Source organism: Capricornis sumatraensis, chromosome 16 (genome assembly GCF_032405125.1).
Source record: "Capricornis sumatraensis isolate serow.1 chromosome 16, serow.2, whole genome shotgun sequence".
Taxonomy (NCBI): Eukaryota; Metazoa; Chordata; class Mammalia; order Artiodactyla; family Bovidae; genus Capricornis; species Capricornis sumatraensis.
Window position 1 is genome coordinate 62890342 of NC_091084.1, and position 18541 is coordinate 62908882.

The window sequence follows — 18541 nt, forward strand, 5'->3', positions numbered from 1 at the left end:
TTGGGTCCCCCTGTCTTTCTTTCCTTCTCTCTCTCTCTCTCTCTCTCTCAGGCTAATTCTTTGGAGCTCAGAGGCCCACTGAGCTCACTTTCTTGCCTGGGCTTCTAAGACCCTCTCGAGAAGGCACACTGTGCCTTCACCCTCCTCGAGAGGGCGCCTGGTGCCTACGTGTAGCAGTGCAGCCCTGTGTCAAAGGGCTTTATTGGTTTTCTGTGTAAACCAAGGAATATCAGCCTCTCTCTCTTTTCCTTTCTAATCGTCAACTCTGGACCACCAGGTTCTGGTCCATTAAAGGACCTCAACAGGAGACCCAGGTTCAATCCCTGGGTTGGGAAGATCCCCTGGAGGAGGGCATGTCAACCTACTTCAGTTATTCTTGCCTGGAGAATCCCCATGGACAGAGGAGCCTGCCAGGCTCCTCTGTCCATGGGGTTGCAAAATGTTGGACATGACTGAGGAACTAAGCACACATGCATACTTTTATCACAAAAGCTCTTTATCTATGAAAAAAGGGACCAAGATCTTAAGTCAGCTGAGAAAGTTAACATAATGACTTCAATTAAGAGAATTAAGACCGGGCTACTGATAAGCAAATTTGGAAAACTCAGCAGTGGCCACAGGACTGGAAAAGGTCAGTTTTCATTCCAATCCCAAAGAAATGCAATGCCAAAGAATGCTCAAACTACCGCACAATGGCACTCATCTCACATGCTAGTAAAGTAATGCTCAAAATTCTCCAAGCCAGGCTTCAGTAATAGGTCAACTGTGAACTTCCTGATGTTCAAGCTGGTTTTAGAAAAGGCAGAGGAACCAGAGATCAAATTGTCAACATCCGCTGGATCATCGAAAAGCAAGAGAGTTCCAGAAAAACATCTATTTCTGCTTTACTGACTATGCCAAAGCCTTTGACTGAGTGGATCACAATAAACTGTGGAAAATTCTGAAAGAGATAGGAATACCAGACCACCTGACCTGCCTCTTGAGAAACCTGTATGCAGGTCAGGAAGCAACAGTTAGAACTGGACATGGAACAACAGACTGGTTCCAAATCGGAAAAGGAGCACGTCAAGGCTGTATATTGTCACCATGCTTATTTAATCTATATGCAGAGTACATCATGAGAGACACTAGGCTGGAAGAAGCACAAGCTGGAATCAAGATTGCCGGGAGAAATATCAATAACCTCAGATATGCAGATGACACCACCCTTATGGCAGAAAGTGAAGAGGAACTAAAAAGCCTCTTGATGAAAGTGAAAGAAGAGAGTGAAAAAGTTGGCCTAAAGCTCAACATTCAGAAAACTAATTTCATGGCATCTGGTCCCATCACTTCATGGGAAATAGATGGGGAAACAGTGGAAACAGTGTCAGACTTCATTTTTTTGGGCTCCAGAATCACTGCAGATGGTGACTGCAGCCATGAAATTAAAAGACGTTTACTCCTTGGAAGGAAAGTTATGATCAACTTAGACAGTATATTCAAAAGCAGAGACATTACTTTGCCAACAAAGGTCCGTCTAGTCAAGGCTATGGTTTTTCCAGTAGTCATGTATGGATGTGAGAGGTGGACTGTGAAGAAAGCTGAGCACTGAAGAATTGATGCTTTTGAGCTGTGGTATTGGAGAAGATTCTTGAGAGCCCTTGGACTGTAAGGAGATCCAACCTGTCCATTCTAAAGGAGATCAGTCCTGGGTATTCTTTGGAAGGACTGATGCTAAGATGAACTCCAGTACTTTGGCCACCTCATGCAAAGAGTTGACTCACTGGAAAAGACTCTGATGCTGGGAGGGACTGGGGGCAGGAGGAGAAAGGGATGACAGAGGATAAAGGGATGACAGAGGATGAGATGGCTGGATGGCATCACCGACTTGATGGATGTGAGTTTGAGTGACTCTGGGAGTTTGTGATGGACAGGGAGGCCTGGCATGCTGCGATTTATGGGGTCCCAAGGACACAACTGAGCAACTGAACTGAACTGATAAGCTCTAAATTGAACAATTCGAAAGTTCAGTGAGGGAAAATGATCATCATATATGATAGTAATTCATTACTTTCATATGAATTTATTTAGGAAATGTTAATAGAAAAAGGAGACTGGCGTGCTGCAGTCCATGGAGTCACAAACAGTTGGACACAACTTAGCAACTAAACAAAATAAAACAAAATAGAAAAAGGAAGCATGATTTGCTCTTCAAATTTTTTAAAAATAATCTTAGAATATCAAACAGACTACAAAAGTAATTTCAAATCTTTCATTCTAAAGAATGACAAAACTGTAATACAACACAGACTTAAAATTGTTTTTAACCCTCCATTTTGGGAAATGAAAAAATACAAAAGGTTTAAGAACATGCCCTTAAAATCCAAAAGATTTTTAAAAGAAAGTATTTTTTAATGATTAAAAACCTTATTTCGGTGCTGGACAACTCTGATAGAAAGTTCTTTAATCTGAGTTGAAAATGAAATTGCTACGCTCTGGAGAAACAAAGGGGTCTAATTTCTCTTTCACAAGGTTAAGACAGGTCTTCTGAAACTCAAAATCATTCATCTCTGAGTTAAATATGTCTCACTTACAGTCTGTTGTTTCATATCATAGTCTCTAACCATACTGCTTTCTCTGAATTTACTCATTTTAGCAAGACAAATATGCCCCATTGCTTAGGCAAATATCCAACCATAAATTGGCTAAATAAAGGACTAATTTAGAAGTATACAAATGCTGAGTTTGGGCCTAGGTACAAACAGTAAATAAAAGTCTAAATTTTGTCATGACACAGTTCATTACTCTTGTGAAACCAAGCTCTATCATTTACTAGCTATGCGACAATGATAGTTAATTTTACATGTCAACTTGACTGGGCCATGCAGCATCAAGATATTTCCATTCAGTTCAGTTCAATTCAGTCACTCAGTCACATCTGACTCTTTACGACCCCATGGACTACAGCACACCAGGCCTCCCTCTCCATCACCAAATCCAAAAGTTTGCTCAAACTCATGTCCATCAATTCAGTGATACCATCCAGCCATCTCATCCTCAGTCATTGCCTTCTCCCTCTGCCTTCAATCTTTCCCAGCATCAAGGTCGTTCCTAATGAGTCAGTTCTTTGCATTAGGTGGTCAAGATATTTGATCAAACATTATTCTGGGTGTTACCGTGAGGGTGTATTTGGATGACATTAACATCTGAATCCTCAGACTAAGTAGACTGTCCTCCCTAATGTGGGCAGACCTCATCCAATTCATTGAAGGTCTGAGTAGAATGAAAGGCTGAGCCTTAGACCACTAAGAGGGAGAGAAAAGCATCAACATATTAGAGATTCTGAAAACTTTCTAAAAGAGCATAACAGTGACAGGTAGAACATGACAAAAAGCAACAGTCTAGCATCGTATTTAGTAAACTATGGTTCACAGGGCAAATTTTCCAGGCTACCCCCTGCTGTTGTATACCCTGCAAACTAAGACTGGGTTTTATACTTTCAAATGGCTCAAAGAAAACAAGGATATTTTGTGACATGTTAAAACTATATGAAATTCAAATTTCAATTTTCATAAGCAAAGCATTAAGACACAGCTGTACTCATTTTATAATATAAAACTGCATTTTAATGGTAGTGTTAAAAAGGGATGAAAGAGGACATGTGGCCTGCAAAACCTAAAATACTTACTATTTGGTTTCCTAAAAAGCATGCTGATACCTGGCCAACTACATGCACAGGATGTTTAGGAAAGATGGAACTTTTCTTCCTGTAGCAAGGGCTGAATCAATATTTGAGGAGGATAAAAATGGTTTAACCTTCCTGAGAGGAAGTCAGGTGAATGAAAGTATGGTGGTTGAAAATCTAAGATAGCAGCCTCCTTATCAGGCTATTAGAAAAAGGCCTGTCCTATCTGTTTGCTCTCTGCTTATCCACCTCGATCAAAACACATCAATAAGTAAGTCCTACCTATACCCAAAGCAACCTACAGATTTAGTACAATCCCTATCAAAACACTCATGATATTTTTCACAAAACTGGGACAAAGAACTCTGTAATTTATTCTTTTTTTCTCATTTATACTTTTTTAAAATCATTATTATTATTTTTTTTTTTACTTTACAATACTGTATTGGTTTTGCCATACACTGACATGAATCCACCACAGGTGTACATGAGTTCCCAACCCTGAACCCCCCTCCCACCACCCTCCCCATATCATCTCTCTGGGTCATCCCAGTGCACCAGCCCCAAGCATCCTGTATCCGGTATCGAACCTAGACTCCACAAAAGACCCTAAACAGCCACAGCAACTTCAACAAAAAAAAGAACAGATGAAAGTATCACACTCACTGACTTCAGACTATATAACACAGCTACAGTAATCAAAACAGTATGGTACTGGCACCAAAACAGAACTATATATCAATGGAACATAACAGAGAGCCCAGAAATAAACCTACACATCTATGGTTAACTAATAAAACAACAAATAAAAAAACAAAGGAGGCAAGAACATACAATGGAGAAAAAAAACAGTCTCTTATAGAGTGTTGCTGGGAAAACAGAAACAGCTACATGTAAAAGAACGAAATTAGAACATTTTCCCATACCATATACAGAAATAAAATCAAAATAAATTAAAGACCTAAATCTAAGACCAGAAACCACAAAACTCCTAGAAGAAAACAGCAATACACTGTTTGACATAAACTGCAGCAATATTTTTTAGATCTGTCTCCTAAAGCAAATGGAAAAATAGCAAAAATAAACAAATTGGATCCAATTAAACTTAAAAGTTTTTACAGAGCAAAGGAAATCATTGACAAAACAAAAAGAAAATCTACTAAATTGGAGAAAATATTTGCAAATGATATGACTGATAAGGAGTTAATATCCAAACTATATAAACAGCTTAAACAATTCAAAATAAAAACAAAAAACCCCAAACAACCCAATTTTTTAAATACACGGAAGATCTGATAGATATTTTTTGAATGAAGACATATACATGACCAACAGGCACAAGAAAAGATGGTCAATATGAGTAATTATAAGAAAAATGTCCATCAAAACCACAATGAGAAATCACCTCACAATTGTCAGAAAGGCTATCACCAAAAAAACCACAAATAACAAATGTCAGTAAGGAGTTTGAGAAAAGGGAACTCTCATATGCTGGTGGTGAGAATGTAAACTGCTATAGTCATTATGGAAAACAGTACGGAGATTCCTCAAAAAACTTAAAATAGAACTATGAGATCCAGCAATTCCACTCCTGGATATATATTCAAAGAAACCAAAAACACACACTTTGAAAAGATATATGCACCCCATCGCTCATGAGTCAGTTCAGTTGCTCAGTCGTGTCCATCTCTTTGCGACCCCACGGACTGCAGCATGCCAGGACTCCTTGTTCATCACCAACTCCAGAAGCTTGCTCAAATTAATGTTCATTGAGTTGGTGATCCCATCCAACCATCTCATCCTGTCGTCCCCTTCTCCTCCTGCCTTCAGTCTTTCGCAGCATCAGTCTTTTCCGATGAGTCGATTCTTCACATCAGGTGGCCAAAGTATTGGAGCTTCAGCTTCAGCATCAGTCCTTCCAATGAATATCCAAGACTGATTTCCTTTAGGATGGACTGGTTGGATCTCCTTACTGTCCAAGGGACTCTCAAGAGTCTTCTCCAACAACACAGTTTAAAAGCATCAATTCTTAGGCACTCAGCTTTCTTTATAGTCCAACTCTCACATCCATACATGACTACTGGGAAAACCATAGCCTTGACTAGATGGACCTTTCTTGGCAAAGTAATGTCTCTGCTTTTTAATATGCTGTCTAGGTTGGTCATAGCTTCTCTTCCAAGGAGCAAGCGTCTTTTAATTCCATGGCTGCAGTCACCATCTGCAGTGATTTTGGAGCCCAAGAAACTAAAGTCTGTCACCGTTTTCATTTTCCACTGCTCATAGCAGGATTATTTACAATAGTCAAGATAAGAAAGCAATGTAAGTCTCAATCAACAGATGAATGGATAAGGAAGATACAAAAATGCAATTTCACCATTTGCAACAACATAAATGGTCTAGGAGTGTATTTTACTTAATGAAATGAGTCAGACAGAGAAAGATAAATACTGCATGTTATCAATTAACGTGAAATCTCAAAGTAAAGTGAATGAATAAAACAAAATGGAAACAGACTCAGATATAGAGAATAAACTAGCGGTTACTAGTGCGGAGGGGCTGGGATAAGGGAAAACAGGGGTAGGGGATTAAGAGGTATAAACTACTATGGATAAAGTAGAGAAGCCACAAGGATATATTGAACAGTAGGAAGGAAATATAGCCAATATTTTATAATAAATTTAAATAGAGAATAATCTATAAAAATACTGAATCATTGTATTATACACTGAAACTAATATATTACTACAAATCAACATGCTTTAACAACAAAAAAATAATACTAATACTAAGTCCTACCTACTCACAAGGAATTTCCATCAGGATTCTTTCCAGTTAGGGTAAAGATTTGCTAAAAAACAAAATAAGAAAAAAGTCCATTTCAGTTATCTATATTATTCAACCGGTCATATATCAACACAAATGAACAAGTAAAGATCACCAACATTTAAGAAAATCACAAGAATGAAAAAGAAGGCCCATGATGTAACACAGAACAAGTAACTCTGGAGAAATCAGAGGTAATTCAGGGAGGAAAAGAAAATAATTGTATTTAACACCTTCAGAGATATTAGGTAAGATACTGTATTTAAGAGACAATGGGTATATAAAAGAGCAGAATTAAAAGAACAAAGATGACAATTTAAAGAAATTTAAAACAATGCCAGTGCACCACCACCTTCCCCATATATACAAAAACATAAAATTTGAAACCAAAGTTGAAGAAATACAAAAAAATAACCCAAAGAGGGTAATGATCTCTCTAAAATGTTATAGGAAATGACTACTTTCTCCTATCCAAAACACACACACACACACACACACACACACACACACACACACGAGGAAAAACAATGGAAAGGACCCAGGGAATACAGAGCAGGAAAAGAAAAATAAATAGATCCTTAAGATACATCTCTGATGTAGAGCAGAGGTTGTGAGACTAGGGCCCAATAAGCCAAATCCTGCTCACTCTATTTTAGCAAATAAGGTTTTAATGGAACACAGTCATGTTCATTTATTAACATATTGTCTAAAGTTGCTTTTTTGCTGCAACCACAGTGCTAAGTAGTTGCAACAAGAACCATATGATCTGCAAGGCCTGAAATAATTACTATTTGGTTTTCATAGAAAAATTTTGCTAAATATGGATTTAGAGTTATATAGTAGCAACTTGGTAAAAAGTAGCTTTTAAATTTAAATAATTAAAACAAAATTAAAAATTCAGTTCTCAGTCATAGCAGCCACATTATAGGTATTCAAACGTCAAATGTATTTAATGGCTATTATACCGGTCAGTGTAGATACAGAATATTTCCATCAACATAGGAAGCACTACCTGGCAGGGTTTACCTGGAAATTATTATAGATCACTACAGCTATATTTAATTCCTGCTTCTAAAAGTGCTACAATGGAGGGGCGAGCAGTCAAGATGGTGAAATAGGTCACAGAATTCATCTCTCCTTACAAGCACATCAAGGATACGTCTACAAATTGAAATTTCTCACAGAGCACCTGCTGAACATTAGTGGAAGACTTCAGATACCTAACAGGACAAGAAAAATCCCCTCACAACCAGGTAGGAAACAGACAGACAGAAAGGAGGAATCAAAAAAGAGACCAGCACCCCTGGTGGGAAGCTGAAGGTAAGGAGAGGTTCCTGCACCAAGAAAAATCACCTCATGGTGGGGGAAGTCAGCTGGGACAAAACAGCAACTTTAGGGGATCATGGGGGAACACCAAGGACACAGTGGAAGAAACCATAAATAAGAAGAAAAGTTAACCCTCAGAATAGGAGAAAGTATTCACAAGTGAAGCAACTGAAAAGAAAATAATCTCCAAACTATACAAACAGCTCATGTAGCTCAATATTAAAAAAAAAAAAAACACCTCAATCAAAACATAGGTGGAAGACCTAAATGATACTTCTCCAAAGACATACAAATAGCCAACAAATACATGGAAAGATGTTCAATACCACCAGACAGTCAATACCCAAATCAACTATATTCTTTTCAGTTGAAGATGGAAAAACTCTGTATGATCAGCAAAAACACAATCAAGAGCTGACTGTGCCTCACGTCATGAACTTCTTATTGTAAAATTAAAGCTCAAATTGAAGAAAATAGGGAAGACCACTAGGCCATTCAGGTATGACGTAAATCAAATTCTACATGACTTCACAGTGGAGGTGACAAGATTAGATCTGGTAGACAGAGTACCTGAAGAACTATTGATGGAGGTTCATAACACCGTACAGAAAGCAGTGATGAAAACCATCCCAAGGAAAAAGAAATGCAGGAAGACAAAGTGGTTATTTGATGAAACTTTACAAATAACTGAGGAAAGAAGAAAGTGAAAGGCAAGGAAGACACGGGAAAGATATACCCAACAGAAGGCAGAATTCCAGAGAACAGAAAGGAGAGATAAGAAGGCCTTCTTAAATGAACAATGCAAATATACAGAGAAAAACAACAGAATGGGGAAGACTAGATATCTCTTCAAGAAAACTGGAGAAATCAAGGGAACATTTCATGCAGAGATGAGCATCATAAAGGACAGAAATGGCAAGGACCTAAAAAAAGCAGAAGACATTAAGAACAGATGGCAAGAATACACAGAACTATGCAAAAAACGGTCTCAATGACCTGGATAACCACGGCAGTGTGGTCACTCACCTAGAGCAGGACATCCTGGAGTGTGAAGTCAAGTGGGCCTTAGGAAGCATTACTACAAACAAAGATAGTGGAAGTGATGGAATTCCAGCTGAGTTATTTAAAACCCTAAAAGATGATGCTGTGAAAGTGCTGCACTCAACAAGTCAAGATTGGAAAAGGTCAGTTTTCATTCCAATTTCAAAAAAGGGTAATGACAAAGACTGTTCAAACTACCCTACTGTTGCTGCTGCTGCTAAGTCGCTTCAGTCGTGTCCTGCCCTCATTTCACATGGTACCAAAGTTATGCCCAAAATCCTTCAAGCAAGGCTTCAGTAGCACATGAACTGAGAATATCCAGAGGTACGAGCTGGATTTAGAAAAGGCAGAGGAAGACGATCAAATTGCAACACCCCTTAGATCATGGAAAAAGAAAGAGAATTTCAGAAAAATATCTACTTCTGCTACACTGACTACACTAAAGCTTTTGACTGTGTAGATCACAACAAACCGAGGAAAGTTCTAAGAGATGGCAGTATCAGAACACCTTACCTGTCTCCTAAGAAACCTGTAATCGGGTCAAGAAGCAACAGTTAAAACCAGATATGGAACAGCTGACTGGTTCAAAACTGGGAAAGGAATACAACAAGGCTATATATTGTCACACTGCTTATTTAAGATGAAGGGTGTATCATGTAAAATGCTGGGCTGTTTGAGTCCCAAGCTGGAACCAAGACTGCCAGGAGAAATATCAACAACCTCAGATATGCAGATGATACCACTCTAACGGGAGAAAATGAAGAGGAACAAAGAACTTCTTTAAAACTCAACATTCAAAAAACTAAGAACATGGCATCTGGTCACATCACTTCATGGCAAACAGATGCGGAAACAGTGACAGACTTCATTTTGGGGGGGTTCCAAAATCACTGCAGATGGTGACTGCAAACATGAAACTAAAAGACGTCTGCTCCTTGGAAGAAAAGATATGACCAACCTAGACAGCATATTAAAAGTCAGAGACATTACTTTGCCAACAAAGGTCCGTCTAGTCAAAGCTATGGTTTTCCCAGTAGTCATGTATGGATGTGAGAGTTGGACTATAAAGAAAGCTGAGTGCTGAATCGATCCTTCTGAACTGTGATGCTGAAGACTCGAGAGTCCCTTGGACTGCAAGGAGATCCAACCAGTCCATCCTAAAGGAAATCAGTCCTGAATATTCATTGGAAGGACTGAGGCTGAAGCTGAAACTCCAATACTCTGCCCACCTGATGCAAAGAATTGACTCATTAGAAAAGACCCTGATGCTGGGAAAGGTTGAAGGTGGGAGGAGAAGGGGACGACCAAAGATGAGATGGTTGGATGGCATCATCGACTCAATGGACGTGAGTTTGAGTGAACTCCTGGAGTTGGTGATGGACAGGGAGGCTTTGCGTGCTGCAATCCCTGGGGCAGCAAAGGGTCAGATACAACTGAACTGAACTGAAAGAGCCTCTTGATGAGGATGAAAGAGGACAGTGAGAAAGATGGTTTGAAACTTAACATTCAAAAATTAAGATCTGACATCCGGTTCCATCAACTTCATGACAAATAGCAGGGGAAAAAGTGGAAGCAGTGGGTTTATTTTCTTGGGCTCCAAAGTCACTCAGATGGTGACTGCAGTCATGAAAGTAAAAAATGCTTGTGCCTTAGAAGAAAAGTTATGATAAACCTACACAGTGTATTAAAAAGCAGAGTCATCGCTTTGCCACCAAAGATCACCATAATCACAGCTATGGTTTTTCCAGTGGTCATGCACAGATTTGAGAGTTGGACCATAAAGAAGACTGAGCACTGAAGAATTGATGGTTTTGAATTGTGGTGCTGGAGAAGACTCTTGTGGTGCTCTTCCTGGACTGGAAGGAGATCAAACCAATCAATCTTGAAGGAAATCTGTTCTGAATATTCATTGGAAGGGCTGATGCTGAAGGTCCAATACTTGGACCAACTATTACAAAAAGCTGACTCAGTGGAAAAGACCTTGATGGTAGAAAAAACTGAAGGCAAAAGAGGAGGGGGCAGCAGAGGTTGGTTGGACAACATCACAGACTGAAAGGACATGAATTTGAGCAAACTCTGGGAAATAGTGGAGGACTGAAGCTTGGCATGCTGCAGTCCATGGGGTCTCAAAGAGCTGGATAGGACGGAGCAACTAACAACAAATGGTAAGAGTATGACTTTTCGTATATTTTGGATTACAGCCCTTTATCAAGTGTGTCCTTGCAATTATCTTCTCCCAGTCTGTGGCATCTCTTCTCATTCTCTTGATACTGTCCTTCACACAGCAGAAGTTCTTAATTTTGATGAAGTCCAACCTGTCTACTCTTTCTTTTATAGATGATGTTTTTGGTGTATCTAAAAAGTCATTACCATCCCCAAGGTAAGCTACATTTTCTCTAATGTTATCCTACTTGAGTTTCATAGTTTATTTTACACTTCTGTATGTGATTCATTCTGAGTTAATTTTCCTGAAGTAAAGTCTGTGTCAATATTTATTTACTTGTTTATTTTTGCATGTATATGACTGACTGTTCCAAAGCAAAGACTATCTTTGCTCCACTGTATTGCTTTTGCTCATTTTGTCTAAGATAAGTTCCCTATATTCATGTGGGTCTATTTCTGGATTCTGTATACTCTCCACTAATACTTTATAGTAAGTCTTGAAGTCAGGTAGAGTCAGTACTACATCTCTGTTCTTCAATATTGTGTCTGCTATTCTAGATTTTTTGTCTTTCCATATAAACGACAGAACCAGTCTGTTAATCTCCATGAAATAATATGATGGGATTTTAACTGAGAGTGCATGAAATCTATGGATCAATTATGGAAGAACCGACACTGAAAATATTGAGTCACCTATCCATGAACATTATCCATCAGAGGGCAGACAAAATGGAAACCACAACTTCAGAAAACTAACCAAACTGATCACTTGGATCACAGCCTTGTCTAAGTCAATGAAAGTATGAGCCATGTCATGCAGGGCCATGCAAGACAGACAGGTCATGGCAAAGAGTTCTCACAAAACGTGGTCCACTGGAGAAGGGAATGGCAAACCACTTCAATATTCTTGCCTTGAGAACCCCATGAGCAGTATGAAAAGGCAAAAAGATAGGACACTGAAAAATGAACTTCCCAGGTGCACAATATGCTAAGGGAGAAGGGTAGAGAAATATCTACAGAAAGAAGAAAGAGACGGAGCCAAAGCAAAAACAATGCACAGTTGTGTATATGGCTGCTAATAGAAGTCAAGCCTGATGCTGTAACGAACAATACTGAAGAGGAACCTGGAATAATTTAGGTTCATAAATCAAAGTAAGTTGGAAGTGGTCAAACAGGAAATGGCAAGAATGAATATTGACATTTTCGAGATCAGTGAACTAAAATGAACTGGAATGGGCGAATGGACGAATTTAACTCATGACCATTATATCTACTACTTTGGGCAAGAATATCTTAGAAGAAATGGAGCAGCCCTCATAGTCAACAAGAGTACAAACTGCATTACTTGGGTGCAGTCTCAAAAATGACAGAATGATCTGTTTGTTTCCAAAGCAAATCATTCAATATCACAGTAATTTAGTCTATGTCCCAACCACTAAAGCTGAAGAAGCTGAAGCTGAACAGTTCTATGATGATCTACAAGACGTTCTAGAACTAATACCAAGAACAGATGTCCTTTCCATCACAGTTCAGTTCAGTCACTCAGTCATGTCCGACTCTTTGCAACCACATGAATCGCAGCACGCCAGGCCTCCCTGTCCATCACCAACTCCCGGAGTTCGCTCAGACTCACGTCCATCAAGTCCGTGATGCCATCCAGCCATCTCATCCTGGGTCATCCTCTTCTCCTCCTGCCCCTAATCCCTCCCAGTATCAGAGTCTTTTCCAATGAGTTAACTCTTCGCATGAGGTGGCCAAAGTACTGGAGCTTCAGCTTCAGCATCACTCCTTCCAAAGAAATCCCAGGGCTGCTCTCCTTCAGAATGGACTGGTTGGATCTCCTTGCAGTCCAAGGGACTCTCAAGAGTCTTCTCCAACACCACAGTTCAAACGCATCAATTCTTCAGCTCTCAGCCTCCTTCACAGTCCAACTCTCACATCCATACATGACCACAGGAAAAACCATAGCCTTGACTAGACAGAGCTTAGTCAGCAAAGTAATGTCTCTGCTTTTGAATATACTGTCTAGGTTGGTCATAACTTTTCTTCCAAGGAGTAAACATCTTTTAATTTCATGGCTGCAGTCACCATCTGCAGTGATTTTGGAGCCCAAAAAAATAAAGTCTGACACTGTTTCCACTGTTTCCCCATCTATTTCCCATGAAGTGATGGGACCAGATGCCATGATCTTCGTTTTCTGAATGTTGAGCTTTAAGCCAAACATGGGAAGTCAAGAGATACCTGGAGTAACAGCCAAATTTAGCTTTGGAGTGGAAAATGAAGCAGGAAAAAGGCTAACAGAGTTTTGCCAAGAGGATGCACAGGTCATAGCAAACACCCTCTTCAAACAACACACGAGACAACTCTTCACATGAACATCACCAAATGGTCAACACCAAAATCAGACTGATTATATTCTTTGTAATCAAAGATAGAGAAGCTCTATACAGTCAGCAAAAATAAGACCAGGAGCTGCCGGTAACTCAGATCATGAATTCCTTATTGCCAAATTCAGACTTAAATTGAAGAAAGTGGGGAAAAGCACTAGACCATTTGGGTATGACCTAAATCATTTGATGATTTAGTGCAAGTGACAAACAGGTTCAAGGGATTAGATCTGATAGACAGAATGCATGAAGAGCTATGGACAGAGGTTCATGACATTGTATAGGAGATGATGATCAAGACCATCTCCAAGGAGAAATGCATAAAGGCAAAATAGTTATCTGAGAAGGCCTAACAAATAGCTGTGAAAAGAAGAGAAGTGAAAGGCAAATGATGAAAGGAGAGATGATTCCATCTGATTGCAGAGTTCCAAGAAAAGCAAGGAAAGGTAACAAAGCCTTCTTCAGTGATTAATGCAAAGAAATAGAGGATAACAATAGAATGGGAAAGACTAGAGAGCTCTTGAAGAAAATTAAGAGATACCAAGGAAACATTTCACACAAAAATGGACACCATCAAGGACAGAAATAGTATGGACCTAACAGAAGCAGAAGATATTAAGAAGAGGTGGCAAGACACATAAAACAACTATACACAAAAGATCATCATGACCCAGATAACCATGATGGTGTGATCACTCACCTAGAGCCAGACATCCTGGAATGATAAGTCAAGTAGGCCTTAGGATGCATTACTATGAACAAAGCTAGTGGAGGTGATGGAATTCCAGCTGAGCTATTTCAAATCCTAAAACATGAGGCTGTGCAAGTGCTGCATTCAATATGCCAGTAAACTTGGAAAACTCAGCAACGGCCAAAGGACTGGAAAAGGTCAGTTTTCATTCCAATCCCAAAGAAACACAATTCTAAAGAATGCTGAAACTACCACATAATTGCACTCATCTCACACGCTAGCAAAGTAATGCTCAAAATTCTCCAAGCCAAGCTTCAACAGTACATGATCAGAGAACTTTCAGATGTTCAAGCTGGATTTAGAAAATGCAGAGGAACCAGAGATCAAATTGCCAACAATCACTGGATCATTGAAAAAGCAAGAGAGTTCCAGAAAAACATCTACTTCTGCTTTATTGACTATGCCAAAGCCTTTGACTGTGTGGATCACCGTTGGAAAATTCTTAAAGAGATGGGAATACCAGACCACCTCACCTGCCTAATGAGGAATCTGTATGCAGGTCAAGAAGCAACAGTTAGAAACGGACAGGGAACAACAGACTGGTTCCAAATTGGGAAAGGAGTACGTCAAGGCTGTATATTGTCACCGTGCTTATTTAACTTATTTGCAGAGTACATCATGAGAAACACTGGGCTGGAAGAAGCACAAGCTGGAATCAAGATTGCCAGGAGACATATCAATAACCTCAGATATGCAGATGACACCACACTTATGGCAGAAAGCAAAGAGGAACTAAAGAGTCTCTTGATGAAAGTGAAAGAGGAGAGTGAAAAAGTTGGCTTAAAGCTCAACATTCAGAAAATTAAGATCATGGTATCAGGTCCCATCACTTCACGGCAAATAGATGGATAAACAGTGGAAACAGTGACAGACTTTATTTTCTTGGGCTCCAAAAATCACAATAGATGGTGACTGCAGCCATGAAACTAAAAGACCCTTGCTCCTTGGGAGAAAAGTTATGACCATCCTAGACAGCATATTAAAAAGCAGAGACATTACTTTGCCAACAAAGGTTTGTCTAGTCAAAGCTATGGTTTTTCCAGTAGTCATGTATGGATGTGAGAGTTGGACTATAAAGACAACTGAGTGCCTGAGAATTGATGCTTTTGAACTGTGGTGTTGGAGAAGACTCTTGAGAGTCTCTTGGACAGCAAGGAGATCCTAAAGTCCATCCTAAAGGAAATCAGTCCTGAATATTCATCAGAAGGACTGAGCCTGAAGCTGAAATTCCAATACTTTGGCCATCTGATGCAAGGAACTGACTCATTAGAAAAGACCCTGATGCTGGGAAAGATTGAAGGCAAGAGGAGAAGGGGACGACAGAGGATGAGATGGTTGGATGGCATCACCGACTTAATGAACATTAGTTTGAGCAAGCTTCGGGAGTTGGTGATGGACAAGGAGTCCTGGCATGCTGCAGTCCATGGGGTCGCAAAGAGATGAACACGACTGAGCGACTGAACTGAACCGATGATAATGTTGTACCAAAGATTATATGTTAACTTCAGGAATGCATTGGTGTACATCTTCCTGGATTGTAGTTAAAGCTGAAAAACAATTTTTCACCTTAGAAAACTAAAGGCTGAAGTAAATAGAGTAGAAAATAAGCGAATATGTAGTAAATAAATCCATAGAAATTCAATATTTGTATACTTCAAAGTTTTCAGAGCAGCAAAACTGTCTAAGAAGTTCCTATTTGTTATTGGAGTGCTTTGTCACTTTCTGTTTTGGTCTTCTTGAGTACTTACTTACTACAGGGCAATAGTAACATATATTGTTCACTGTGATCATTTTAATTGATATGTTGTTATCTATGTGTTAATCTTATCTCCTCCAAATGAGAACAATTTTTTTTACTTTGCCCTAAAATGACAAGTTTAGGTCCAAGCAGATAATAAACCTTCAACAGCTACTTACTGAATGATTGGCATCACAGAATTATACTGGTGAGACACTAAACGAAGGCACCTAAAGCCTGATCAAGCTTTCCAGTTGATATATTGTTAAACTGCAACGCTTTTTTTTTTCCTGAACATTTTTCTTTAAAAAACAAAAACCTACCCAAACGAAAAACTGGAGTCACTATGCAGCAATATAATCTCAGAGAATCAGCCAAAGTTTTTACAAGTCACTGAGATTTAAAACAATTCAATGCAAGAGTTTTGATGAAGTTTTGATGCATTTTATTAGTATCATAGATCACTGTCAAAATCAACAATTAGTATTAGTGCAAGCATAACTCGGGACTCTTTTAGTTTACACATCTGTCAATCATGAACGTCTTCAAAGATCACTTACTCCAACCCCCTACTCCACGCCCAGCTCAAAATTTTGAGAACAAAATTTAAATCCAAGGATTCATGGCTTTTTTCGAAAATCTACATGTAACCTTTTTACATGTAAAATGTAAAATTTTTTCATCATGTAAAATTCCTATTCTAATAAACTCTGGATTCAGAGTTCACAGATCACTTGAAAAAGAAAGCACATACACATCTAATTCTTACCAGTTTTTCGGGTTAAAAAAAAACACACACTAAAGTATTGTGTTATTTGCAGCTGCCTTAACAGCAAACGACAATTAAATGTGTGAACAAGGTTGTCAGAATAACACTTATCATTCACATCACTTATGGAAAGGCGCTCTAAGACTTCCAGAAGCACTAATTAAAATTAACGAAAGCAACTTACGGGGACGTGTCAAGAGAGGTACAGTTTATCATCTGCTGTTTGAAACAGAGGGAAATCAAAAAGCCTCAAAGCTCAAGAGTTTTTACTCTAATGTCTAAATCCAACCCAGCTGCCACCGGCACTGAGGAACCGAGCCCAGGGGCTGGACAAGCTACTCACTAATGTAAGAGTTTCAATTCCTTCCATGTTACCCAATTACTTAGAAAAAGACCTGAAGAGGATGCCGGAAAAGGCCTGGGATGGGGGGCGGTATACTGTTTACTACGGAGAGGAGCAAAGTGCAGGGTCCTACTGAAAGTTGCTTGATATACCCCACCACCAGCCTTTTTTTTTTTTTAACTCAACGTGAATGAAGACACTCAAAACGAGAAGATATTAATGATATTACCCACCTCGAGCCCCAAAGAACCCACGAAGAATCTCGTCCAGGACTCAGGTGGCTCTTTCTCACCTGGGCCTTGCAGAAGTCGGCAGTCCTGACGTAAACGCACTTTTCAGCAATACGCCTTCCAATTGGTTGACTCGGGAGGGAGCCCTCAGTCCTATTGGCTTCAAGAGTGGAGGAGGCGGGAGTTTGGGGAAGACTGTGACAGGCCCGTCGGTTAAGCTCCCAGAGTTCTCATTGGGTCAACGCGGGAAGCCCCAAGATGGCGGCAGCAGGGACCTGCGGCACCGGCACCCGGCGTACTGGGTCTATGGTGGCGGCGGCCAGCACGAACAACGTCACTAGCTTCCAGCGGAGGGGTCCCAGAGCCAGCGGTGCCGACAGCGGCTGCTCTCGACTGGTGTCCATCGCGGGGACACGGCGGTCGGTGCGGAATGGACAGCTGCTGGTATCAACCGGGCTGCCAGCCCTGGACCAGTTCCTAGGTCGGTTCAGAACGGAGATCTGGGCTCAACAGAGGGAAAAGAGGGAGGGGACCTGCCGGGGTAGACACCCTGACCCCACATCTGTCTCTCACCTCTCAGCATTCGGACTTGGAGAGGATGGCCCAGTCTAATGGAGGGGAGGAAGGGTTGCATGGAGACTTTAAATGCTGTTAATCAGATCTGGTTTTGTGCTCCTACTTTCTACTTTTGGTGCCCACCAGCCTTTTTCTCGATTATGACAGGAAACCTACATGCTTTGCATTCCTAGTTCAGGGGAATTAGAGACGATTTGGCATTCATCTAGGATCCCGTCCCGGTCTTTGAATGCATCCTTATGTGAATCCCAGATAGCCCATGGTTTGGGCTAACCTACAGAAGTTTGTATCACTTGAGACAGATGGGAATAAATAGAAGATGCTGAAAAAAGTAACGTCCCCCCTTTCGCCGCCTGACTGCTTATCTCCTGGTTCTGAATCTTTAAACTAATCATATTGACTTAAAAAGAATGTATGTTAGAGCTTAGGTGGATCCAAGTAATGAAAGCCTGTCTTTGACCTTAACATAGGTACCCAGTATCTGCGTTAAATATATGTATATTTGTTTTTGTTATTTTTTCTGTATATATTTTGCTTCCCAGAGTTACATCTCAAACGATGTTTAAAATTATTTTACATTTTAACGAGAAAAAGAAGTCCAGATTTTAGGCTTTCCAAAATCTCTGGAATTTTTCTTGAGAAGGCTTGCTAAAGAATATGCTTGATTAATAACCATTATGTTGAAAAGACTGAACAGATTAGATAGGTAGGACAAAGCTGCTGTGTTAAT

The 18541-nt window shown here is 39.8% G+C and overlaps 2 protein-coding genes across 4 annotated transcripts in view; one reads left to right on the forward strand and one right to left on the reverse strand.

The window, feature by feature from the left end:
- IMMP1L (inner mitochondrial membrane peptidase subunit 1) overlaps positions 1 to 17318 on the reverse strand; it is an 89227-nt gene extending 71909 nt beyond the window's left edge. Inside the window, exons 1-2 of one of the 3 annotated variants that reach the window (XM_068988499.1) lie at positions 17239 to 17318; positions 6461 to 6512 (exon numbers count right to left, since the gene is read on the reverse strand). The gene's annotated coding sequence lies outside the window, so the exon portion shown is untranslated. The remainder of the gene's footprint in view (positions 1 to 6460; positions 6513 to 17238) is intronic. The other 2 variants (XM_068988502.1, XM_068988500.1) reach the window with 2 other exon arrangements.
- Positions 17319 to 17493: 175 nt separating this feature from the next.
- ELP4 (elongator acetyltransferase complex subunit 4) overlaps positions 17494 to 18541 on the forward strand; it is a 237238-nt gene continuing 236190 nt past the window's right edge. The window contains exon 1 of the mRNA XM_068989143.1: positions 17494 to 17716. Within this exon, the coding sequence (XP_068845244.1) occupies positions 17494 to 17716 (223 nt within the window). The remainder of the gene's footprint in view (positions 17717 to 18541) is intronic.